General features: G+C 51.7%; 1 protein-coding gene across 1 annotated transcript in view; it reads right to left on the reverse strand.

The window, feature by feature from the left end:
- CHRNA4 (cholinergic receptor nicotinic alpha 4 subunit) overlaps nt 1-26497 on the reverse strand; it is a 50059-nt gene that overhangs the window by 14781 nt on the left and 8781 nt on the right. The window contains exons 3-4 of the mRNA XM_075901039.2: nt 21056-21100; nt 20850-20959 (exon numbers count right to left, since the gene is read on the reverse strand). Of these exons, the coding sequence (XP_075757154.1) occupies nt 20850-20959; nt 21056-21100 (155 nt within the window). The remainder of the gene's footprint in view (nt 1-20849; nt 20960-21055; nt 21101-26497) is intronic.

Consider the following 26497-nt stretch of genomic DNA (forward strand, 5'->3'; position numbering starts at 1 on the left):
AAGTGTAGATGTTAATACTTGGTTACCTGGCTAGGTGACCTGACCTGGAAAGGCAAATCTTATGCACCATTAGGCTCCAAAGCCTAGGACAGCTCACAGTTGTAACACTCATCATTGCACCAACGTGCCTCACTGCATTTTAGGGGGAGTTGTGCAGAATGTAGATCCTAAAAGCCTTCACCTTTGTGAAAATCAGGGCTCCCAGAGGAAAAAGGGAGGAATCCAGAATGTCACTGCCATGTGCACATGGCATGAAGCTCAAAAGGAAGCCCAAGAGGGCAGCAACACTGGAGCAGAGTAAGTAGCTGGAGCCTTAACACCAAGGCTGCTCTCTCTACTGGGAGGTTCCCTAGCTTCTCTCTCTTGTCTCTGAGGGGCAGGAGCTGCAAATCCCACAGATATGCCTATCATGGAGGACACATGTGCCTCCAGGGCCCTTTCAGAGGGCAAGGGAGGGCAGCTCGACATACCACACTGCTACTGAAGAAGATATAGCAGTGCCCCCCAAACGCTGGCATGCTTCTACTAACTGACCCAAACTTTCAAACCTACCGAGATTCACCCATCACAATGTTGATACAAGTGTACAAGCCAGAAGCTGGGGAAGGAGGGCAAAGCAGAGAAGGGAAAGGAGGAAGGAGGGTGGAGCAGGGAAGAGACAGGAGGAAGGAGGGCAGAGCAGAGAAGAGACAGGAGGAAGGAGGGCAGAGCAGAGAAGAGACAGGAGGAAGGAGGGCAGAGCAGAGAAGGGACAGGAGGAAGGAGGGCAGAGCAGAGAAGGGACAGGAGGAAGGTGGGCAGAGCAGAGAAGGGACAGGAGGAAGGTGGGCGGAGCAGAGAAGGGACAGGAGGAAGGAGGGCAGAGCAGAGAAGGGACAGGAGGAAGGAGGGCGGAGCAGAGAAGGGACAGGAGGAAGGAGGGCGGAGCAGAGAAGGGACAGGAGGAAGGAGGGCGGAGCAGAGAAGGGACAGGAGGAAGGAGAGCAGAGAAGAGACAGGAGGAAGGAGGGCGGAGCAGAGAAGGGACAGGAGGAAGGAGAGCAGAGAAGGGACAGGAGGAAGGAGGGCAGAGCAGAGAAGGGACAGGAGGAAGGAGAGCAGAGAAGAGACAGGAGGAAGGAGGGCGGAGCAGAGAAGGGACAGGAGGAAGGAGAGCAGAGAAGGGACAGGAGGAAGGAGGGCGGAGCAGAGAAGGGACAGGAGGAAGGAGAGCAGAGAAGGGACAGGAGGAAGGAGAGCAGAGAAGGGACAGGAGGAAGGAGGGCAGAGCAGAGAAGGGACAGGAGGAAGGAGAGCAGAGAAGAGACAGGAGGAAGGAGGGCGGAGCAGAGAAGGGACAGGAGGAAGGAGAGCAGAGAAGGGACAGGAGGAAGGAGGGCGGAGCAGAGAAGGGACAGGAGGAAGGAGAGCAGAGAAGGGACAGGAGGAAGGAGGGCGGAGCAGAGAAGGGACAGGAGGAAGGAGGGCAGAGCAGAGAAGAGACAGGAGGAAGGAGGGCGGAGCAGAGAAGGGACAGGAGGAAGGAGAGCAGAGAAGGGACAGGAGGAAGGAGGGCGGAGCAGAGAAGGGACAGGAGGAAGGAGAGCAGAGAAGGGACAGGAGGAAGGAGGGCGGAGCAGAGAAGGGACAGGAGGAAGGAGAGCAGAGAAGGGACAGGAGGAAGGAGGGCAGAGCAGAGAAGGGACAGGAGGAGGGAGGGCGGAGCAGACAAGAGACAGGAGGAAGGAGGGCAGAGCAGACAAGAGACAGGAGGAAGGAGGGCGGAGCAGAGAAGGGACAGGAGGAAGGAGGGCGGAGCAGACAAGAGACAGGAGGAAGGAGGGCAGAGCAGAGAAGAGACAGGAGGAAGGAGGGCAGAGATGAGAAGGGACAGGAGGAAGGAGGGCAGAGCAGAGAAGAGACAGGAGGAAGGTGGGCGGAGCAGAGAAGGGACAAGTGGGTGGAGCAGAGAAGAGACAGGAGGGCAGAGCAGAGAAGAGACAGTAGGAAGGAGGGTGGAGCAGAGAAGAGACAGTAGGAAGGAGGGTGGAGCAGAGAAGAGACAGGTGGGCGGAGCAGAGAAGAGACAGGTGGGCGGAGCAGAGAGGAGACAGGAGGAAGGAGGGCGGGGCAGAAAAGAGACAGGAGGAAGGAGGGCGGAGCAGAGAAGGGACAGGAGGAAGAAGGGCGGAGCAGAGAAGGGACAGGAGGAAGGAGGGCGGAGCAGAGAAGGGACAGGAGGAAGGAGGGCAGAGCAGAGAAGAGACAGGAGGAAGGTGGGCGGAGCAGAGAAGGGACAGGAGGAAGGAGGGCGGGGCAGAAAAGAGACAGGAGGAAGGAGGGCGGAGCAGAGAAGGGACAGGAGGAAGAAGGGCGGAGCAGAGAAGGGACAGGAGGAAGGAGGGTGGAGCAGAGAAGGGACAGGAGGAAGGAGGGCAGAGCAGAGAAGAGACAGGAGGAAGGTGGGTGGAGCAGAGAAGGGACAGTAGGAAGGAGGGTGGAGCAGAGAAGAGACAGGAGGAAGGTGGGTGGAGCAGAGAAGGGACAGTAGGAAGGAGGGCAGAGCAGAGAAGAGACAGGAGGAAGGAGGGCGGGGCAGAGAAGGGACAGGAGGAAGGAGGGCGGAGCAGAGAAGAGACAGGAGGAAGGAGGGCGGAGCAGAGAAGGGACAGGAGGAAGAAGGGCGGAGCAGAGAAGGGACAGGAGGAAGGAGGGCAGAGCAGAGAAGAGACAGGAGGAAGGAGGGCAGAGCAGAGAAGGGACAGGAGGAAGGAGGGCGGAGCAGAGAAGAGACAGGAGGAAGGAGGGCAGAGCAGAGAAGGGACAGGAGGAAGAAGGGCAGAGCAGAGAAGAGACAGGAGGAAGGTGGGCGGAGCAGAGAAGGGACAGGAGGAAGGAGGGCGGAGCAGAGAAGAGACAGGAGGAAGGAGGGCGGAGCAGAGAAGGGACAGGAGGAAGGAGGGCGGAGCAGAGAAGAGACAGGAGGAAGGTGGGCGGAGCAGAGAAGGGACAGGAGGAAGAAGGGCAGAGCAGAGAAGAGACAGGAGGAAGGTGGGCGGAGCAGAGAAGGGACAGGAAGAAGGAGGGCGGAGCAGAGAAGAGACAGGAAGAAGGAGGGCGGAGCAGAGAACGGACAGGAGGAAGGAGGGCAGAGCAGAGAAGAGACAGGAGGAAGGAGGGCGGAGCAGAGAAGGGACAGGAGGAAGAAGGGCGGAGCAGAGAAGGGACAGGAGGAAGGAGGGCAGAGCAGAGAAGAGACAGGAGGAAGGAGGGCGGAGCAGAGAAGGGACAGGAGGAAGGAAGGCGGAGCAGAGAAGAGACAGGAGGGCGGAGCAGAGAAGGGACAGGAGGAAGAAGGGCGGAGCAGAGAAGGGACAGGAGGAAGGAGGGCAGAGCAGAGAAGAGACAGGAGGAAGGAGGGCGGAGCAGAGAAGGGACAGGAGGAAGGTGGGCGGAGCAGAGAAGGGACAGGAGGAAGAAGGGCAGAGCAGAGAAGAGACAGGAGGAAGGTGGGCGGAGCAGAGAAGGGACAGGAGGAAGGAGGGCGGAGCAGAGAAGAGACAGGAGGAAGGAGGGTGGAGCAGAGAAGGGACAGGAGGAAGGAGGGCAAAGCAGAGAAGGGACAGGAGGAAGGAGGGCGGAGCAGAGAAGGGACAGGAGGAAGGAGGGCGGAGCAGAGAAGAGACAGGAGGGCGGAGCAGAGAAGGGACAGGAGGAAGGTGGGCGGAGCAGAGAAGGGACAGGAGGAAGGAGGGCGGAGCAGAGAAGGGACAGGAGGAAGGTGGGCGGAGCAGAGAAGGGACAGGAGGAAGAAGGGCAGAGCAGAGAAGGGACAGGAGGAAGGAAGGCGGAGCAGAGAAGGGACAGGAGGACGGAGCAGAGAAGGGACAGGAGGAAGGTGGGCGGAGCAGAGAGGAGACAGGAGGAAGGAGAGCAGAGCAGAGAAGGGACAGGAGGAAGGAGGGCAGAGCAGAGAAGGGACAGGAGGAAGGAGGGCAGAGCAGAGAAGGGACAGGAGGAAGGAGGGCAGAGCAGAGAAGAGACAGGAGGAAGGAGGGCAGAGCAGAGAAGGGACAGGAGGAAGGAGGGCGGAGCAGAGAAGGGACAGGAGGAAGGAGGGCGGAGCAGAGAAGGGACAGGAGGAAGGAGGTTAGAGCAGAGAAGGGACAGGAGGAAGGAGGGCAGAGCAGAGAAGGGACAGGAGGAAGGAGGGCGGAGCAGAGAAGGGACAGGAGGAAGGAGGGCGGAGCAGAGAAGGGACAGGAGGAAGGTGGGCGGAGCAGAGAAGGGACAGGAGGAAGGAGGGCAGAGCAGAGAAGGGACAGGAGGAAGGTGGGCGGAGCAGAGAAGGGACAGGAGGAAGAAGGGCAGAGCAGAGAAGGGACAGGAGGAAGGAGGGCGGAGCAGAGAAGAGACAGGAGGAAGGAGGGCAGAGCAGAGAAGGGACAGGAGGAAGGAGGGCGGAGCAGAGAAGGGACAGGAGGAAGGAGGGCGGAGCAGAGAAGGGACAGGAGGAAGGAGGGCAGAGCAGAGAAGGGACAGGAGGAAGGAGGGCGGAGCAGAGAAGAGACAGGAGGAAGGAGGGCAGAGCAGAGAAGGGACAGGAGGAAGGAGGGCGGAGCAGAGAAGGGACAGGAGGAAGGGGGCAGAGCAGAGAAGAGACAGGAGGAAGGAGGGCAGAGCAGAGAAGGGACAGGAGGAAGGAGGGCAGAGCAGAGAAGAGACAGGAGGAAGGAGGGCAGAGTAGAGAAGGGACAGGAGGAAGGAGGGCAGAGCAGAGAAGAGACAGGAGGAAGGAGGGCAGAGCAGAGAAGGGACAGGAGGAAGGAGGGCAGAGCAGAGAAGGGACAGGAGGAAGGAGGGCAGAGCAGAGAAGAGACAGGAGGAAGGAGGGCAGAGCAGAGAAGGGACAGGAGGAAGGAGGGCGGAGAAGAGAAGAGACAGGAGGAAGGAGGGCAGAGCAGAGAAGAGACAGGAGGAAGGAGGGCAGAGCAGAGAAGGGACAGGAGGAAGGAGGGCGGAGCAGAGAAGGGACAGGAGGAAGGGGGCAGAGCAGAGAAGAGACAGGAGGAAGGAGGGCAGAGCAGAGAAGAGACAGGAGGAAGGAGGGCGGAGCAGAGAAGGGACAGGAGGAAGGGGGCAGAGCAGAGAAGGGACAGGAGGAAGGAGGGCGGAGCAGAGAAGAGACAGGAGGAAGGAGGGCGGAGCAGAGAAGGGACAGGAGGAAGGAGGGCGGAGCAGAGAAGGGACAGGAGGAAGGAGGGCAGAGCAGAGAAGGGACAGGAGGAAGGAGGGCGGAGCAGAGAAGAGACAGGAGGAAGGAGGGCGGAACAGAGAAGAGACAGGAGGAAGGAGGGCGGAGCAGAGAAGGGACAGGAGGAAGGGGGCAGAGCAGAGAAGGGACAGGAGGAAGGGGGCAGAGCAGAGAAGAGACAGGAGGAAGGAGGGCGGAGCAGAGAAGGGACAGGAGGAAGGGGGCAGAGCAGAGAAGGGACAGGAGGAAGGAGAGCAGAGAAGAGACAGGAGGAAGGAGGGCGGAGCAGAGAAGGGACAGGAGGAAGGAGAGCAGAGAAGGGACAGGAGGAAGGAGAGCAGAGAAGGGACAGGAGGAAGGAGGGGGGAGCAGAGAAGGGACAGGAGGAAGGAGGGCAGAGCAGAGAAGAGACAGGAGGAAGGAGGGCGGAGCAGAGAAGGGACAGGAGGAAGGAGAGCAGAGAAGGGACAGGAGGAAGGAGGGCGGAGCAGAGAAGGGACAGGAGGAAGGAGAGCAGAGAAGGGACAGGAGGAAGGAGGGCGGAGCAGAGAAGGGACAGGAGGAAGGAGAGCAGAGAAGGGACAGGAGGAAGGAGGGCAGAGCAGAGAAGGGACAGGAGGAGGGAGGGCGGAGCAGACAAGAGACAGGAGGAAGGAGGGCAGAGCAGACAAGAGACAGGAGGAAGGAGGGCAGAGCAGACAAGAGACAGGAGGAAGGAGGGCGGAGCAGAGAAGGGACAGGAGGAAGGAGGGCGGAGCAGACAAGAGACAGGAGGAAGGAGGGCAGAGCAGAGAAGAGACAGGAGGAAGGAGGGCAGAGATGAGAAGGGACAGGAGGAAGGAGGGCAGAGCAGAGAAGAGACAGGAGGAAGGTGGGCGGAGCAGAGAAGGGACAGGTGGGTGGAGCAGAGAAGAGACAGGAGGGCAGAGCAGAGAAGAGACAGTAGGAAGGAGGGTGGAGCAGAGAAGAGACAGTAGGAAGGAGGGTGGAGCAGAGAAGAGACAGGTGGGCGGAGCAGAGAAGAGACAGGTGGGCGGAGCAGAGAGGAGACAGGAGGAAGGAGGGCGGGGCAGAAAAGAGACAGGTGGGCGGAGCAGAGAAGGGACAGTAGGAAGGAGGGTGGAGCAGAGAAGAGACAGGAGGAAGGAGGGCGGAGCAGAAAAGGGACAGGAGGAAGAAGGGCGGAGCAGAGAAGGGACAGGAGGAAGGAGGGCAGAGCAGAGAAGAGACAGGAGGAAGGAGGGCGGAGCAGAGAAGGGACAGGAGGAAGGAGGGCGGAGCAGAGAAGGGACAGGAGGAAGGAGGGCGGAGCAGAGAAGAGACAGGAGGAAGGAGGGCGGAGCAGAGAAGGGACAGGAGGAAGAAGGGCAGAGCAGAGAAGAGACAGGAGGAAGGTGGGCGGAGCAGAGAAGGGACAGGAGGAAGGAGGGCGGAGCAGAGAAGAGACAGGAGGAAGGTGGGCGGAGCAGAGAAGGGACAGGAGGAAGAAGGGCAGAGCAGAGAAGAGACAGGAGGAAGGTGGGCGGAGCAGAGAAGGGACAGGAAGAAGGAGGGCGGAGCAGAGAAGAGACAGGAGGAAGGTGGGCGGAGCAGAGAAGGGACAGGAGGAAGGAGGGCGGAGCAGAGAAGGGACAGGAGGAAGGAGGGCGGAGCAGAGAAGGGACAGGAGGAAGAAGGGCGGAGCAGAGAAGGGACAGGAGGAAGGAGGGCAGAGCAGAGAAGAGACAGGAGGAAGGAGGGCGGAGCAGAGAAGGGACAGGAGGAAGGAAGGCGGAGCAGAGAAGAGACAGGAGGGCGGAGCAGAGAAGGGACAGGAGGAAGAAGGGCGGAGCAGAGAAGGGACAGGAGGAAGGAGGGCAGAGCAGAGAAGAGACAGGAGGAAGGAGGGCGGAGCAGAGAAGGGACAGGAGGAAGGTGGGCGGAGCAGAGAAGGGACAGGAGGAAGAAGGGCAGAGCAGAGAAGAGACAGGAGGAAGGTGGGCGGAGCAGAGAAGGGACAGGAGGAAGGAGGGCGGAGCAGAGAAGAGACAGGAGGAAGGAGGGCGGAGCAGAGAAGGGACAGGAGGAAGGGGGCAGAGCAGAGAAGGGACAGGAGGAAGGGGGCAGAGCAGAGAAGAGACAGGAGGAAGGAGGGCGGAGCAGAGAAGGGACAGGAGGAAGGGGGCAGAGCAGAGAAGGGACAGGAGGAAGGGGGCAGAGCAGAGAAGAGACAGGAGGACGGAGGGCAGAGCAGAGAAGGGACAGGAGGAAGGAGGGCAGAGCAGAGAAGGGACAGGAGGAAGGAGGGCGGGGCAGAGAAGGGACAGGAGGAAGGTGGGCGGGGCAGAGAAGGGACAGGAGGAAGGAGGGCAGAGCAGAGAAGGGACAGGAGGAAGGGGGCAGAGCAGAGAAGAGACAGGAGGAAGGAGGGCAGAGCAGAGAAGGGACAGGAGGAAGGAGGGCGGGGCAGAGAAGGGACAGGAGGAAGGAGGGCAGAGCAGAGAAGGGACAGGAGGAAGGAGGGCGGGGCAGAGAAGGGACAGGAGGAAGGAGGGCGGAGCAGAGAAGGGACAGGAGGAAGGAGGGCGGAGCAGAGAAGAGACAGGAGGAAGGAGGGTGGAGCAGAGAAGGGACAGGAGGAAGGTGGGCGGGGCAGAGAAGGGACAGGAGGAAGGAGGGCGGAGCAGAGAAGGGACAGGAGGAAGAAGGGCAGAGCAGAGAAGAGACAGGAGGAAGGAGGGCGGAGCAGAGAAGGGACAGGAGGAAGGAGGGCAGAGCAGAGAAGAGACAGGAGGAAGGAGGGCGGAGCAGAGAAGAGACAGGAGGAAGGAGGGCGGAGCAGAGAAGAGACAGGAGGAAGGAGGGCAGAGCAGAGAAGAGACAGGAGGAAGAAGGGCAGAGCAGAGAAGGGACAGGAGGAAGAAGGGCAGAGCAGAGAAGGGACAGGAGGAAGGAGGGCAGAGCAGAGAAGGGACAGGAGGAAGAAGGGCAGAGCAGAGAAGGGACAGGAGGAAGGAGGGCGGAGCAGAGAAGGGACAGGAGGAAGGGGGCAGAGCAGAGAAGAGACAGGAGGGCAGAGCAGAGAAGAGACAGGAGGAAGAAGGGCAGAGCAGAGAAGGGACAGGAGGAAGGAGGGCAGAGCAGAGAAGAGACAGGAGGAAGAAGGGCAGAGCAGAGAAGGGACAGGAGGAAGGAGGGCAGAGCAGAGAAGGGACAGGAGGAAGGAGGGCGGAGCAGAGAAGAGACAGGAGGAAGGAGGGCGGAGCAGAGAAGGGACAGGAGGAAGGAGGGCGGAGCAGAGAAGGGACAGGAGGAAGGAGGGCAGAGCAGAGAAGGGACAGGAGGAAGGAGGGCGGAGCAGAGAAGAGACAGGAGGAAGGAGGGCGGAACAGAGAAGAGACAGGAGGAAGGAGGGCGGAGCAGAGAAGGGACAGGAGGAAGGGGGCAGAGCAGAGAAGGGACAGGAGGAAGGGGGCAGAGCAGAGAAGAGACAGGAGGAAGGAGGGCGGAGCAGAGAAGGGACAGGAGGAAGGGGGCAGAGCAGAGAAGGGACAGGAGGAAGGAGAGCAGAGAAGAGACAGGAGGAAGGAGGGCGGAGCAGAGAAGGGACAGGAGGAAGGAGAGCAGAGAAGGGACAGGAGGAAGGAGAGCAGAGAAGGGACAGGAGGAAGGAGGGGGGAGCAGAGAAGGGACAGGAGGAAGGAGGGCAGAGCAGAGAAGAGACAGGAGGAAGGAGGGCGGAGCAGAGAAGGGACAGGAGGAAGGAGAGCAGAGAAGGGACAGGAGGAAGGAGGGCGGAGCAGAGAAGGGACAGGAGGAAGGAGAGCAGAGAAGGGACAGGAGGAAGGAGGGCGGAGCAGAGAAGGGACAGGAGGAAGGAGAGCAGAGAAGGGACAGGAGGAAGGAGGGCAGAGCAGAGAAGGGACAGGAGGAGGGAGGGCGGAGCAGACAAGAGACAGGAGGAAGGAGGGCAGAGCAGACAAGAGACAGGAGGAAGGAGGGCGGAGCAGAGAAGGGACAGGAGGAAGGAGGGCGGAGCAGACAAGAGACAGGAGGAAGGAGGGCAGAGCAGAGAAGAGACAGGAGGAAGGAGGGCAGAGATGAGAAGGGACAGGAGGAAGGAGGGCAGAGCAGAGAAGAGACAGGAGGAAGGTGGGCGGAGCAGAGAAGGGACAGGTGGGTGGAGCAGAGAAGAGACAGGAGGGCAGAGCAGAGAAGAGACAGTAGGAAGGAGGGTGGAGCAGAGAAGAGACAGTAGGAAGGAGGGTGGAGCAGAGAAGAGACAGGTGGGCGGAGCAGAGAAGAGACAGGTGGGCGGAGCAGAGAGGAGACAGGAGGAAGGAGGGCGGGGCAGAAAAGAGACAGGTGGGCGGAGCAGAGAAGGGACAGTAGGAAGGAGGGTGGAGCAGAGAAGAGACAGGAGGAAGGAGGGCGGAGCAGAGAAGGGACAGGAGGAAGAAGGGCGGAGCAGAGAAGGGACAGGAGGAAGGAGGGCAGAGCAGAGAAGAGACAGGAGGAAGGAGGGCGGAGCAGAGAAGGGACAGGAGGAAGGAGGGCGGAGCAGAGAAGGGACAGGAGGAAGGAGGGCGGAGCAGAGAAGAGACAGGAGGAAGGAGGGCGGAGCAGAGAAGGGACAGGAGGAAGAAGGGCAGAGCAGAGAAGAGACAGGAGGAAGGTGGGCGGAGCAGAGAAGGGACAGGAGGAAGGAGGGCGGAGCAGAGAAGAGACAGGAGGAAGGTGGGCGGAGCAGAGAAGGGACAGGAGGAAGAAGGGCAGAGCAGAGAAGAGACAGGAGGAAGGTGGGCGGAGCAGAGAAGGGACAGGAAGAAGGAGGGCGGAGCAGAGAAGAGACAGGAAGAAGGAGGGCGGAGCAGAGAAGGGACAGGAGGAAGGAGGGCGGAGCAGAGAAGGGACAGGAGGAAGAAGGGCGGAGCAGAGAAGGGACAGGAGGAAGGAGGGCAGAGCAGAGAAGAGACAGGAGGAAGGAGGGCGGAGCAGAGAAGAGACATTGCTTTCTCTCTCTGTCCCCCAAATTGCTACCTTAGTTGTTTCCTGACAGAGGAAAAGCACCACATGGTCTCCTTGGAGACTAGGTTGAGCTCCGGTGAGGCCACATCTGGAGTATTGTGTCCAGTTCTGGCCTCCCCACTACAGAAAGGATGTGGACACATTGGAGAGGGTTTAGCGGAGGGCAATCAAAATGATTAGGGGGCTGGAGCATATGACCTATGAGGAGAGGCTGAGAGAGTTGGGTCTGTTTAGTCTGCAGAAGCGAAGAGTGAAGGGGGATATCATAGCAGCCTTTAACTTCCTGAAGGGAGGTTCCAAAGAGGATGGAGAGAGGCTGTTCTCAGTGGTGACAGATGGCAGAACAAGGCGCAATGGTCTCAGGTTGTGGTGGGAGTGGTCCAGGTTGGATATTAGGAAAAACTATTTCACTAGGAGAGTGGTTAAGCACTGGAATGGGTTATCTAGGGAAGTAGTGGAATCTCCATCCCTAGCAGTGTTTAAGTCTCGGCTTGACAAAACCCTGTCTGGGTTGATGTAGTTGGGATTGGTCCTACCTAGAGCAGGGGGCTGGACTTGATGACCTTCTGAAGTCTTTTCCAGCTCCATGGTTCATACAACATACATAAACCGGTAGGGGAACACTTTAGCCTCCTTGGAAACTCAGTAATGGATTGAAAAGTAGCCATCTTTCTTTTTTAAAAAAAGGAAAAAAACAGACTACAAAGAGAAACAGCAGAGCTGCAATTCCTGTGTAAATGTCACACAATCAAATTAGGCGTGAATAAGGATTTAGAATGGCTGTCTCATTGCAAAGGCAATATTCCCTCACTTGCTATTCACACCTTCCCCTCAGTTGCTGAATTGGCCTTGTTAACACTGGTCCTACACTTGATAAGTAACTCCCTTCTTTCTGAATGGTATCCTTCCTGCCTTATCCATCCACTGACTTTGATCTTTATCTACTCAGATTTAGTACCCTTTCTCCTGATACTTTATGCATAGAGGTAGGGGGGTGGGTGACAGAAAATTTTTCTTCCCCCACCCCGCTCTTCCCTTCTCCTATTTATTTCGAGTTTCCTTATCCTCTAATAATAACTCCGGTCATCTAAAGAAGTGGGTTGTGCCCACGAAAGCTCATGATACCATCTACATGTTTTGTTAGTCTCTAAAGTGCTACCAGACGATTTGCTTGCTGTTTTTTTCTGTAACAGACTAAACTCAGCTACCCCCTGAAATTCTCTTCTTTTGTTATACTAACACATATATCTATATCCCTGCCTCTGTAATTTCCATTCCATGCACCTGACAAAGTAAGTTTAACCCATGAATGTTTATGCCCATATAAATCTGTTAGGGTATGTCTACACTACCCCGCTAGTTCGAACTAGCGGGGTAGTGTAGACATACCCTTAGTCTTTAAGGTGCCACAGAACTCCTCATTTTGTTGTTTTTTGTTTTTTATGGAGAAGCAGTTTGCAATGTTGTGGCAGCCAGGTTGTTTGGGCAACGTGGTGGGGAAGGCACCATCTTTTATGAAACCAATTTTCACTGGTGAGAGAGCCAGGCTTTGAGCTTACCCCGAGCTCTTCAAAACTTGCAGAATTCTGGGGAAGTTCAATAGCATCTCGGACGCCATCAGAAATTGGTCTATTGAAAGCCGTTACCTCCCCTACCTTGTTCCTGTAGAAGTAGCACTGTGTTGATTTTAGACATGCCATCTCTCAATGATTCTACATGGTTCCTGGGGAAGTCTGACAAGGAGGAAGAAGGGTCTTTTTTAACTGCCCACCTTACACAAACAGCCTTGGATCAAAGAGTCAGGCAGGGGCTGCTCTGAGTCACACATTGTCACCAGGAACAAAAGGGTGGCCAGGCCTCATTCTGCTCTCTGTGGGATTTCGTGTGTGTTAGGAAGAGAAGACTTTGTTCCCACAGTGGGATTTTAGTTAACAATTCTGTTGAGCAGCCACTAACTGGAACTCACTCCAGCTCCTTTTCCCCACAGCTGCCTTGACTGCGTGCGGCTAATTGGGGTCTATTCCATTGACTTTAGTGGATTTTAGATCAGACCCATAGTCTGTCAAATTAGCAGGTCTGACTCTGACTAGACATGGCGAAGCAAACATGTTCAGCAAGAAAGTGCCAATTTTACAGTCATTTCTCAGAGTATAACCATATTGCTGGCTTGTTCAAGGAAGAAAATTGAGCTGCAATATAGTTTGATAGCAGGATAGGTGAAAATAATCCAGAAATACCAGCCAGCACCCAAACAAGAGCATTTTCAAGACACATAACACAGTCAAGATCTCTGAATTGTTGAGGCCAGAAAGGCCTAAATATCTGTCAGTAATTACTCCCCCATGACTTATTTTCTTCCATCAAATACTATTATTATTGGCAGAAGAGAACGCTGGCTGGATACACTACGGCTACGTCTACACTGGCCCCTTTTTCGAAAGGGGCATGCTAATTTTAAACTTCGGAAAAGGGAAATCCATGGGGGATTTAAATATCCCCCGCGGGATTTAAATAAAGATGTCCGCCGCTTTTTTCCGGCTTGGGGAAAAGCCGGAAAAAAGCGTCTAGACTGGCCCGATCCTCCGGAATAAAGCCCTATTCAAAGTAGGAATAAGAGATCCTCCGGAATAGGGCTTTATTCCGGAGGATCGGGCCAGTCTAGACGCTTTTTTCCGGCTTTTCCCCAAGCCGGAAAAAAGCGGCGGACATCTTTATTTAAATCCCGCGGGGGATATTTAAATCCCCGCGGATTTCCCTATTCCGAAGTTTAAAATTAGCATGCCCCTTTCGAAAAAGGGGCCAGTGTAGACATAGCCTACTTGTCCTCTGTAAACACCTTCTCAGTGTTCTATACCCCTCACAGATTTAATTTCTAGAATCAAGGAGCTCTTTCTTCAAAGTCTCCTTTAAACTCCTCACTTCATCTTTATCATAAGGAGAGTTTAATTAAAATTCAGGAACTCTGTTGCTCTGCTGACAAATATCAGCCCTGCTTCATTAAAAGATCCTTTTGCCCACATCTGGTTTCCCTGTAGTTCAGAGATACATCAGCTCCTCAAATTAAAAGTTTTCAGGCTGCTTATAAATGAGGTGCAATTTTATTTTAATTTCTGACTACACTGTTTTAAATTTAAACAGCATTATAGAAGCCTGCAAATGGATTCCTTACAAATAGAGATAAAGTTAACTATTTCTGCCCTTTTCTTCTGCAAGCACAAACTTAAACCAATCTAGGTTTTTCAAGTTCTCTTCCCCACCCCATTGCTAAACATGAAAGAGGACCTACAGTAACATTCCAATTAAAAACAACGAGCAGTCCTGTGGCATCTTAAAGACTAACAGATTTATTGGGGCATGAGCTTTCGTGGGTAAAAGCCACGTCATCAGATGAACTGACGTGGAAGTGACAAAAGCAGAAGTATATATAAGGGAGTTGCTTGTGTTGATGATAGTGAATTTTTAATGTCTCAATGCAAATATTCAGCCAGAAACCTCCTTTCCAGTTGTTACGCTCCTCCAATCAGATAACAGAAATGCAATCACATGTATCCAGTAACAAGCATATAGGAAAATCGGAATTTCAAATATTCTCAGTGAACTGCTCAATCTGCAGCTCCGAGGACATGGCCTGCCATTGATTTCACAGATCTATATAAGGCTACTTTTCCAAATTCTCTACTCACTGACAATAGCATGTGGCAGACCTTACACATAGGCCAAATAGCTACACAGGGCGGCAAAGCAGTGAAAAAGCAGCACCCACAAATTATTCTCTGAAGCTGTTTGACAAATAATTGGAATAGCAAATAAATTCAGGGAAATTGCAAAATGCTTGTGGATAATAAACATGTCAAATAAATTATTCACTACATATGATTGGCTCAACTTCATTGAGCCTTGGGTAAGCTACTTTCACAACCATTTAAAACTCCAATTATGGAACATCTGGCTTGATGGGAAAGGAAATAAAGGAAAAGAGGTTTTGTCTTTTCACTATCAAATTATTTTCTTCTGTTTTACATATGCTTTGTGAGATCCACTAGAAACAATTTACAGATTCTTAGAGCTTAATTTATCCAGCCTGCAAAATCCCCCAGGATATTAATTTCCCCCAGGATATTGGTTTGGTTTTACATTCCTTATGAATGTTGACAGACATAGACTGTGTAGATCAAATGGGCCAAATTTGCTGATTTATTTTGGGCCCCAGAGGATACAAATGTAAGCGTTTGACAATAATGAGTGCAGATAAGAGACTCACTGACAACAAGGGATATGATATCCTTGAAGATGCAAATCTCAGAACACATACAATTCCATCGTTCCGACGTATTCCCAGAGGTTAAAAAGAAGGAAAACTTTTGTGCAGCCTCATAGCCAGAAGCTTCCCTCCCCCGCAAGCTAGTGTGGGAGCTTCCAAAATGATTCGCATTAAAATAGTTCAACGCTGAAATAACCCTGGCTTGGTTGTGCCAGGATAATGGCATGTGGATGGAATCCAATGGTTTCATATCAAACGGAAAGGGAAGGGTGTGAGAACAAGGAAAGTTATAGTCATGCATGACCACAAAGGGGTAGCAAGCAGTCTAGCAAGAAGCCATTGGCCGGCAGCATGGCCCCTTCCCCCGGGCCGATCATAGTGAGTGTTAATGGGTGGCCTACAGTGTCCCCCCCGGCCCCAGGCCTGTCCCAGGGAGAAGCCGGGGTGCAAGGCTCCCTGCCACTGAAGGCTGGTCTCGGGGAGATGGCGGCAGGTGGGGTGCACAGCCCCTTCTGCCCTGGGCTGACACTAGAGGAAGGCAGTGGCCACCTCCACCCCCTCTCTTGAGCTACTCTCCTCCTCCTAACCCACCCTGCCTTGACTCCTACGCCCCAACCCCTGTCCTGAGCCCTTCCTCACCCCCTGACTGAGCCCCTCCTCAATCCCCAACCCTTACTTCTGTACCCCCCACACCTTTATCCTCTTACCCTGAGCTCACCATGTCCCCAAGCCCCTGCCCTCACTCCTGCACACCCCACACCGTCAGCCCCCTGCCCCGAAAGACCCAAACAACACTGGTTAGTCTTGAAGTAGCTATAAAACGCTTACATCTATTTACACGGCCAGAAAAATATAGAGCATGGCAGAAGAACCCTGTAATTATCCTCTAGGACAGCTCACTATCATGCACATCCCTTCTCAACTCCTCTCAGCCAAAGTGCCTTAAAAAAACCGGACATGGCCAGGAAACTGGTGTGCAATGATCACCGCTCTTACAATACAGTGGTGAATCACCATGGGTTTTTTTGTGTGGCCCCTTTGTTAGTGCATCATATACTTCTTCATGCAGTGCACGGTTAACCTGTGGAACTCCTTGCCAGAGGATGTTGTGAAGGCCAGGACTTTAACAGGGTTCAAAAAAGAGCTAGATAGATTCATGGAAGATAGATCCATTAATGGCTATTTGCCAGGATGGGCAGGAATGGTGTCCCTAGCCTCTGTTTGTCAGAAGCTGGCAATGGGTGACAAGGGTAGGATCGCTTGATAAGTCCCTATTCTGCTCATTTCCTCTGGGGACACCTAACATTGGCCATTGTTGGAAGACAGGCCGCTGGGCTAGATGGACCTTTGGACTGACCCATTATACCCATTTTTATGTCCTTCTGTACTTGTGTAGTCGCATAGGGTGTGTCTAGACTACACCGCTCTGTCGAAAGAGAGATGTAGATTAGGCACATCGAAATTACTAATAAAGTGGGGATTTAAATATCCTGCACCTCATTAGCATAAACATGGCCACTGCTTCTTTTTCGAAATGGGGTTTTTTCAAAAAAACGGCAGTCTAGACATGGATCTGTCGAAAATAAACCCTTTTTCGACAGATCCTGTAAACCTCATTTTTTGAGGAATACGGGATCTGTGGAAAAAGGCTTTATTTTTGACAGAACCGCATCTAGATTGCTCTTTTAAAAAACAAACTCCATTAAAAAAAGCGGTAGCCATGTTTATGCTAATGAGGCACGTGATATTTAAATCCCTGCTTCATTAGCAATTTCGGTGTGCTTGATTTGCATCCCTCTGTCGACAGAGAGATGCAGTCTAGATGTAGCCTTAGATTGTAAACTCTTTGGGGCATAATCTGTCTTTTTTTGCTCTGTGCCCGTACAGTGTGCTCCTGGTCCGTGACTACTGCAATTCTGATAATTAACTCTTATTAATAATACATGGTTCTCAGTGTAAAGGAGACATTATTATTTTTATTCTGTTACTAACACTGTCAGGCTCTAATCCCATTCCATCAGTATCTGGATTTGCTGGATTTTTCAGGGGCTGCCCGAAAAAGATTTGAACAGGGACATTGCATTTTTCTGTGTCCGGTCGGTGTAGAAACAGGGACCCTCCCCCCATGTATATGAAGAATACAGGAAATTGTTTGCCCCTTCCCTTGGCTGCAGTCTAAGCTGCTAATCATATATTAGTGTTTGGCTTATAGGATAAGATGGTCTGAGTGCCCATGAATTAATAATTACATGGGGCTAATCTTCAGAGCTGCTTAGCACACCCCACCTCCGGTGAATTCAAACAGAGCTGCATGGTTTAGCACCGGAGAGGATCAAGCCCCTGGAGACAAGCAAATGGAAAAGATCATTTCAATAGCCTGTACAACTGCGAACCCCCTAGATATATTTTTAACCCATTCATTTCTTAACAAGGAGCAATGGTCTTAAGTTGCAGTGGAGAAGGTCTAGGTTAGATATTAGGGAAAATGCTTTCACTAGGGCTATGTCTAGACTGCAGGCTTCTTTCGAAAGATGCTCTTTCGAAAGCGCATCTTTCGAAAGAGCATCTTTCGAAAGAGCATCTTTCGAAAGATCGCGTCTAGACTGCAGGCGGATCTTTCGATAGAGGAAATCCGCTTTTTCGAAAGAGAGCACCCAGCGAGTCTGGATGCTCTCTTTCGAAGACGGCCTCTTTACATTGTAGAACACCTTCCTTCGAAAGAGGAACTTTCGAAGGAAGGCGTTCTTCCTCGTGAAACGAGGTTTACCGCCATCGAAAGAAAAGCCGCGTTCTTTCGAAATAATTTCGAAAGAACGCGGCTTGAGTCTGGACGCAGGGGAAGTTTTTTCGGGAAAAGGCTACTTTTCCCGAAAAACCCCTGAGTCTGGACACGGCCTAGGAGGGTGGGGAAGCACTGGGATGGATGCCTTGGGAGGTGGTGGAACCTCCATCCCTAGAGATTTTGAAGGCCAGACTCGACAAAGCCCTGGCTGGGATGATTTAGTTGGGGTCGGCCTGCACTGAGAGGGAGTTGGGTTCGATGACTTCCTGATGTCTCTTCCAACCCTAATCGCCTATGATTCAATGAGACAAAACTCTGGAAGAACCAGGAGTAGCAATCCCATTTAAAGCATCTTGGGAAGAATAGAAGACTCTAAAGCATGCTTTGCAGATAATTCTTCTGTGCTTTCAATAATGCTAGTGTACAGCTTGGCAAAGAAGTTAGATGTGTGATTGATTACATGTCTAATCTGCATATCTAATCAATGCTATTATCCCATAGGAACTGTTCCATCAGCAGAGAGCCGGACAGAGCACTGCACAGGTCATCTGGGCTCCTCCACCCCAATGTGTCCTTGTTTCAAATATATAGAGGGCATGCTGAGGCAGTAGGGTGCTTCAGATGACAGTTAACAGCAGCCTTCATGCCCTGTATTATGCCAAGAGCTGGTTTTGTTTCTGGCCAGCTACAAAATATGGAGAGCAAAAAGGCTGCTAAAAGTTACCTTTACCACTGCTCCCCCTGCCCCAGATATGTAAAGGGTCTGTTATAGTGCATTTGAGAATCTAGCTCATTGACTATCCCTGCTGTGTGATTCTCATCCCCCTCCCCGAAGTCACATGGTTCCTAATCTCTGGTTGGGCAAGTGAAACTTTTAGAAGAAGAGAACGATGAGCAGTGATTATCCAACCCTGGACAGCAGACTTTCCTGGCGGGAATTTGTAGAGCAATAATCATCCATATTAAAACTCGTGACGCTTTTAGAAATCACAAGGATCGACGTCAGCAGCAGGCTGCCCTCTGAACCGGCACCGCAATGCACGACAGGACCTCACAATGCACAGCAAAACAAACTCATTGTTTTGAGTCACAAAAATATTGGCCCACGTTCCTTGGCACTCAGGAATGTGTGAGAGTCACTCTGATGTTCCCATCAGCCATGTAACATAGGCAACAGCTACACTGCAGCGCTATTTCGGGATATTGGAGGTCTTTTGAGTGCGCCCATGATTTTGAAATATAATGGGATCGCTCTGCCGACGTCCCTGTAAACCTCATTTCACAAGGAGTAAGGGACATTTTGGAATAGCAATTCATTTAGAAATAAGTACTGTGTAGACAGTGCCAAATAAGCAATTTCAAAATAACATCGAAATAAGATATGCAATTTTCGTGGCTCCCATTACGTATCTTATTTTGACCTATGGTGCAGTGTAGACTAACCCGTACTCTCTCCTCTCCTCTCCTCTCCTCTCCTCTCCTCTCCTCTCCTCTGGGTTCTGACACTGGAGTGGCTAACACTGAGCTTGTACAGGGCTCGCTCAGAACCACATTTGGCCATTGCTGTCCAACGGTATCAAGTAAAGAAGGTGTGACGTAGTGGGGGATACCTTGCTGGTTGCTATGCTGGGCAGTGGGTTGTGAGTGACCTCCACTGGCTGCTGGCTGCAGCACGGCCCAGCAGGGCAGGGGATGAGTCATTATGCAAGGGGGCTTCGAAACTCATCAGACAGGTATCTCCCAGGGAGCAGAACAATGGGAAGAAGGGGAGTGGAGCCCTGGCTGGGGACAGGGCTGGAAGAGTGAGTTAGTTTCTGTCTGGGATCATGGAGGAAGCAGCCTAGGCAACAGGCTGGGATTTAGGGGCCCGGTCTCCCCCATCTCAAGGGGGGCTGAGGCATCCTAGGCCTGCCCTGTAACCAGATTACATCTGTGCTATGCTATATCCTGGAGAAGCAATAAACTCCCTCTGTTCTACTAGCTGGTGGAGTCTGTCCGTGCCATTACGAGGGTGCAGGAGACGGGAAAACCCCAACGCGCCGTCACAGAAGGCAATCACCTTCTCCTGCCGTACGTGTCCATATGATGCCCAGATTTCCCCCACACAGATACAGCTATTACAGTTAACTCACAAATAACACTAGAGATTCTGTGGGCCAAACCCAGAACCTAAAAAACAAGCCCTAACAGCTACCCAGCCTAAGAAGCTGAAGGCAAGTTTGTAAACAACTTCTCAGAAACACTCCTCCCTTTCTCCTATCACATTCTGCAAAGATCGTGTTGGTAAGTTAGAGAACATTGCTCTGTTGCCCAGGAAGAAGAGGTGGTCAAGTGAAATACAGATCACAATCCATGAGCACAGGGGTGAGCAAATACCTGCCTACAGGCTGAATCCAATCTACCAAGGTTAACTCCTGGCAGGTCCTATCACATAGCCACAGGTGCCAGCGATCGCAGCGCCTATTGGCTGCAGATCACTGTTCGCAGCCAATGGGAGCTGTGGGGAGTGGTGTCCCAGTCCGTGCTGCTTCCTGTCACTTCCATTGGCCAGGAACGAGGATCTGCAGTCAATGGGAGCTGCAATGGCCCATATCTGCAGCTGTGCAGCTAAATATAGTGGGGATAGCCGGCCGGGGGCTAATGAACCGCCACTGAGTTATTGCCCACCCCTGAGCAGTTAGAACCAGAAAATGTTCCTTTTCAGCCTATATTGGACAGAGGGGATGCATGACATTCCCCCCGTATATTATCCTCATTTTCACACCATCTTCAGATGTTCATTGTTGTAACTGGTGGTGGTGGTGGAATACAGAGAGCTTGGATGGATGGTTATTCAAAAGGGACTTAATTGAGCTGGGAGCTCTGGGATTAGCAGCTTCATTATTACAGGGATGTGCTTTAAAACAAAATCAAAACCCTACCCCAACAAAGCAATTCACTGTATGCAGAGTTCTTCCTCTAGGCTGTGGTTTTCCACTGGTGGTCCATGGACCACTGATGGTCCATGGTGACTTTTTCAGTGGTCCATAGGAACATTGTCCAAAGTCACATGGTGTGGACAGGCACCAAAAATCTGTTAGTAAGAAATAAATTTCAAACCAAAATGTTCGTTGTCTGCTCTTTTTGATCATGTCTCAAAAAGGAGGTGGTCTACAAAAATTTTTTGATTGGCCTGGTGGTCCGTGGACTGAAACAAGTTGAGAACCACTGTGGGCCTAGGGAGAGGGGGAGAGAGAGAGAGAGAGAGAGAGAGAGAGAGAGAGAGAGACACACACACACACACACACACACACAGAGAGAGAGAGAGAGAGAGAGAGACACACACACACACACACACACACACACACACACACACACACACACACACACACACACCCCGAAGCAAATGTTGCTTAACGTATGCCTGGAAGATGCTACAGAATGATGGTAGCATTAAAACCTGTATTGACAAGAAAATCATCACATGGAATAGGTGAGAGAAAATTACAACCATCTCCCCAGTGTCATGAGTGGAGCAGCCTTTTAAAGGAATTCAGTTCTCTTTCGGCTCTGGAGCTGAGACTCACTTGTTGTAGAGAACAATATCTGGCCTCCAGATGAGTTCTGAAGGGATTCGAATGGACGTAACGTTCTCGTACTCCAGAGGATCCCAACGCAGCTTGTAGTCGTACCACTCCTGGGAAAACACAGATCAATGACCAGGGACCCAGGCATTAGAACTGTAATATAGACCAAAAATCAATACAAGAAAACACCTTTTGGGTGGACCCACCTGCTTCACCCACATGTTCGTGGTCATCATTTGGTTCTTCTCATCCTGGAAGGGAAAAACCACAAGCTCAGACACCAGAGGCATATTTATTGTGGTCCATTTTTGTCATCAGAAGAACATCTCAGCAATAAAGGCATTTGTCATCTTAAAAAGGGATATTCCTGGATTTAGCATGGGGCAGACTTTGCCTGTTGGGTACCACCAAACTGCTGAGGCTAAGATGTGGCAGTCTTGGCAGAAGACCAGCTTGGATTTGTTGGACAGATTTTCCTACAAATGTGTGTAGTAAGAAGACTTGTTTTGAGGGGTATTATAAGATCCACCCAAGATGTGCCAAGTGCATCACCATTGGGAATGTGGGGCAAGGAATCCACAGCTCTAAAACACACCCCACCACAATGGGGAGTAGGGCTGTTACATTAGTATATCATTTCTCCCCTGGTTGTCTGCTGAACACAGTTTCATGGGGACTTCCCGGGAAGTTGTCCAAGTGAGAACCAACCAAATACCGCATGCAAATTCTCACTTGATAGGGCAATACCAGTCTGGCTGCAGAAGTGAGTTACATGGGGATGTCTGGATCTTCCCCTTGCACTATTTGGCTACGTCTACATTGGCCCCTTTTCCGGAAGGGGCATGTTAATTTCACAAGTCGTAATAGGGAAATCCGCGGGGGATTTAAATATCCCCCGCGGCATTTAAATAAAAATGTCCGCCGCTTTTTTCCGGCTTTTAGAAAAGCCGGAAAGAGCGTCTACACTGGCCCCGATCCTCCAGAAAAAAAGCCCTTTTCCGGAGGATCTTATTCCTACTTCAAACTCTGCATACAAAGTAGGAATAAGATCCTCCGGAAAAGGGCTTTTTTTCCGGAGGATCGGGGCCAGTGTAGACACTCTTTTCCGGCTTTTCTAAAAGCCGGAAAAAAGCGGCGGACATTTTTATTTAAATGCCGCGGGGGATATTTAAATCCCCCGTGGATTTCCCTATTACGACTCGTGAAATTAACATGCCCCTTCCGGAAAAGGGGCCAATGTAGACGTAGCCTTTGTGAATTGTTCCAACAGCTTGGGAGTGATGCTTTGTGCCAGATCTGAATTTGCCCTTCTTTATTATAAGGCCATGACCAATGACTCTCAGCCTTTACTCTAGCATGCATCTCTCCTCTCCAAAATGTGTCCTCCAGAACACCACATAATACTGTGCTAGGAAAGAAGGTCTAGTGGTTAGGATTAGAACCAAGAGCCACCTGATCCAGGGGCCTGTCCCTCATTCCTGTCCAGCACACTTAGGTACATCTTCTGATCTCACTTTTGAAAGTGAAAGTCTGGATGCGGGTTTTTTTTGAAAAAAAAAACCTTTTTCAAAAAAACCACGTAAACCTCATTTTTTAAGGAAGAGCAGGGGGTTTTTTCGAAAAAGGGTTTTTTTCCCCCCCAAAAAAACCCCTCATCCAAACTCCTTCTGCTTTTGAAAATGAGATCGGAAGAATTCCCAGGGAATTTGCATGTCCTCTTTCGAAAATAGAGCATAGTCTAGACATAGCCTTATTTCCACACATACCTGTCATCAAGCATAAGGAATTTCCTACAGCACAAATTGGTAGCCTTCAGATAGACTTGTAATGAGAACTGGTGGGCTGGGTTACCTGTATTCACACCTTGGCCCTTTGCCCGGAAAGTGCATTGTCTAAAGTTTTCTCTAGTTATTTGTTTGCTTCCAAATTCTAAGCTTTCCCTGAGCTGAGAAGGGAGTATCTCGCTGCTGCAATGGTAGTTCCCACAAGAATTGTCATGTAATCCTCTCATTTATTACAAAAAAAAATGAATTTAGCATTGATAAAAGTGCCAACTCCACTGGCAGCTCTTGGAGACCGAAACTTTCTTCATATCCACATGAGAGACAATACCAGTGAAATCTTCCCCTCATTTCCAGATCCGACCCACAGGGACCATCTCCATGAAAGATGGTAGCTCAGTCTCCATGCTCCTTCCATCCTTGTGTTTTCTCATGAGACTGACAATCAAGGCACCCGACCTGTAAGAACAGCTTCTGCAAATTGGACATCTGTCTATGCAGATCTTTCATGTAGGTCACTAAAAGACAACAGGTGATAAAAATTGCTGATTGTTACCAACTTGGGCTGGATTTGAACTGGTCAACTGGAAATTAAAGACTTTATATCCTTCAGTCTCTTCAGTCATTCACTCCTCCAAGGCCTGTTTCGGAGTATTCACTCATATCTACTCATTCCACTAAAAGGGATTAGGCTCCTAAACCACTTAAGGCAGTGGTTACCAACCAGTAGATTGGGAACTACTGGTAGATCTTGGAGCCTCTGATGGGTGATCCTGACTGGTTTGGCCAGGAAGCTATCAAGGGCTGGCACTTCAGTTTTCCTTCTCCCCACTGTAATGCTGCTCCTGCTCTCTGCCTGGGAGTTGCCCCCCTGGGAGCCTCCTGCTGACTGTGCAGGATGTGGGAGGGAGAAGGGGGGTGCTGATGTCAGGGTTTCCCTCCTCCCTCCACTCCTGTATCTCATCTCCACACAGCGAGAAGGGGACAGAGGGAGCTTTGCAATGTAAATCTCTGTCACTCTCACACACAGTGACTGTAAGAAATCACACACAGTAAGAAATCAGTGCTTCTTGCGGAAATACGATGCTGCTCCCGTTCAGGCAAAAGTCCTTTTGCACAAAAGCTTTTGCGCAAAAGGGCCAGTGTAGACAGCTGAGATTTGTTTTGCGCAAAAAAGTCCCGATGGCGAAAATGGCGATTGGGGCTTTCTTGTGCAAAACCGCATCTAGATTGGCACGGACGCTTTTCTGCAAAAAGTGCTTTTGCGGAAAAGCGTCCATGCCAATCTAGACGCTTTTTTTCCGCAAATGCTTTTAACGGAAAACTTTTCTGTTAAAAGCATTTGCAGAAAATCATGCCAGTCTAGACGTAGCCAGTGTGTGTCTGTCATTCTCACAAACACACACTGTCCTTCACTCTCCTGACCGAACGCATATGTGGGGTGTCCTTGTTACTTCTTTTACTGCTTGCAAAGTGGGTTATTTTGGTTTTTGACTGGTCAGTGAATTTCATAACGTTCATTTCTCTCTTACGCTTACATTTAATTCTTTGAGGCGTGAGTTCTCAAATGCCAAACCTGTTGTGGCTGAAGTAATTATCCCCATGGTAATTGCTGCTCCTGGAAGTGGCTGGCATGTTCCTGCAGCCCCAGGAGTAAGCCTGCCTTAACCCCACTGCTCCACCACCAGGAAACCATCTCTGTTAAATGGTATGTCTACACTGCAGAGCTTTTTTGGAAAAATAGCTGTTTTTCCAGAAAAACTCCAGTTATGACCACACTGCAATTGCCTACTTTCGACAAATATTGAAAGAACAGATGTTTTCTTCCGACACTGGTAAACCTCTTTCTATGAAGAAAAAGCCTTTTTCCAAAAGATCTCTTTCGGAAAAAGGTGTGTGTGGCCGGGGAAGAGGGAGTTTGTTCGAAAGAAGAGGAAAGAGGAAAAAGCACAGGTGCTCTGGTGGCCACTCCGTCCATACTCCTTCCCAGATCATGCACCCTGAAACCCCTCCTGAAACCCAATCCCCACCCTGGGCTAAGCCCGGAGCCACTCCCACACTCCAAACCCCTTAGCCCAAGACCAGAGCCTGTACCCCACACCCCTACCCCATCCTGGTGTAAGTGAGTGAGGATGGAGGAGGAAGGGGGATGGAGCGAGCAAGGTGAGGTCTCAGAGAAGGGGTGGAACAGGGCTAGGGCCTCAAAGAAAGGTGGGAAGGAAGCGGGGCCAGGTATTTGGGCTTAGGTAGATCTTACATTGCATTTACATTGAAAAAGCAATCTTGTGGTTAATAAGGTCGGAGACCGCTGACTTAAAGTGTAATTTTCAAAAGTGCATCAGAGATGTTAATGCAAACTAGGTGCTTAACTTATTTGTGCCTTTGACAATCTCCACCTGAGGCACATTTGAAAATGTTTCCTTGTATAAACACGACAGACACTCATTTAAAGTAAACACATACAAACCACACATTAGACGTATGGTTGATCATTTGTGTGTGCATTTACCACATTTGCACACAAAACACAGTAAGAACATGTCCAGGGCCAGCTGTAGGTGCAATTACTCCCTTGTCTGCTCATTTACTGTATCCGTGTGCAGTCAAACAATGTTCATGGGCATTTTGTATGTCTAGTTTTGAAAACCTGGGCCTCTGCAGTATTTACATTGCTACAAAATACATTAACTTAAAACACTGCAAACTCACTTTTGTGACTAAAAATACGAGAGTCATTTTGAAAACACACAACCTGATGATAGCTCCAATTATCTATACAGCTCATTGCATGCTTTTTGCATGAAGACAGGCATAGGGTTGCCAGGTGTCCGGTTTTGAACTGGACAGTCTGGTATTTGAGCTTTCTGTCCGGGAAACAAATTGAGAAAATACTGGACACATAAATATCCAGTATTTTCTAATAAAGTAAGTTGTATTATGATCATGAGTATCAGTACGTAGTTGCATACTGCCTGGCTGGTAAATACACTCACACTGCATGAGCGTGTCTACTAGCCAGGCAGTACGCAACTACACATTAAAGAGGAGGGGGATAGAGGCGGGACCAGGGCAGGATGGAATCCCCAGCACCGGACTCCCCGTGCACCCCACCGGGACCGTGCGTGGGACGGGCAGCACCCCAGGATCTGCGTGCGCCCGGGCCAGCACCGCTCCCTGCCGGCCAGTTCCCCCCGGCCAGCCCCGCTCCCCCCAACCTCCTCCCAGCCAGCTCTGCTTCCCGCTGTCCAGTTCCCCCTCCCCACCAATCTCCCCCGGTCAGCCTCACTCCCCCCGACACACACCCCACCCAGCCTCACTCCCCACTGGCCGGTTCCCCCCCGCAGCCAGCCCCGTTCCTCCCGACCCCCTCCCGGCCAGCCCCTCTCCCCGTGGGCCAGTTCCCCGCTGGCCAACCTTGCTGGCCATTCCTCCCCTCCACCCAGTCTCCCCTGGCCAGCCCCACTCCCCTCGACCTCTTCCCAGTCAGCCCCGTTCCCCTTCCACCCGAGATCCCATCCCCATCTGAGATCAAGTGTGTCCAGTATTTTTTTGAAATCGTCTGGTAACTAGGGTTGCCAGGTGTCCGGTATTCACCTGGACAGTCCGGTATTTTTGCCTCCTGTCGGGTAAAAAAATTCAGAGAACACTGGACACTTGAGATGTTGGGTATTTTCTGAATTTTTCCCTGGCCAGGAGGCAAAAATGCCAGGCACCTGCCAACCCTACAAACACTCAGCGCTCAGCCCTCCCCCTCCCCGGCCCCCAACACCTTCAGCCCCCGGACCCCAGCCTTCATGCTTACCTGGTTCCCCAAGGCTGTTGGCACAAAATGGCTGCCGGCCAAAAGACCTAGGGGAAGCAATTTTT

This window comes from Pelodiscus sinensis, chromosome 17 (assembly GCF_052426305.1).
Source record: "Pelodiscus sinensis isolate ZL-2025 chromosome 17, ASM5242630v1, whole genome shotgun sequence".
NCBI classification, from domain to species: Eukaryota; Metazoa; Chordata; order Testudines; family Trionychidae; genus Pelodiscus; species Pelodiscus sinensis.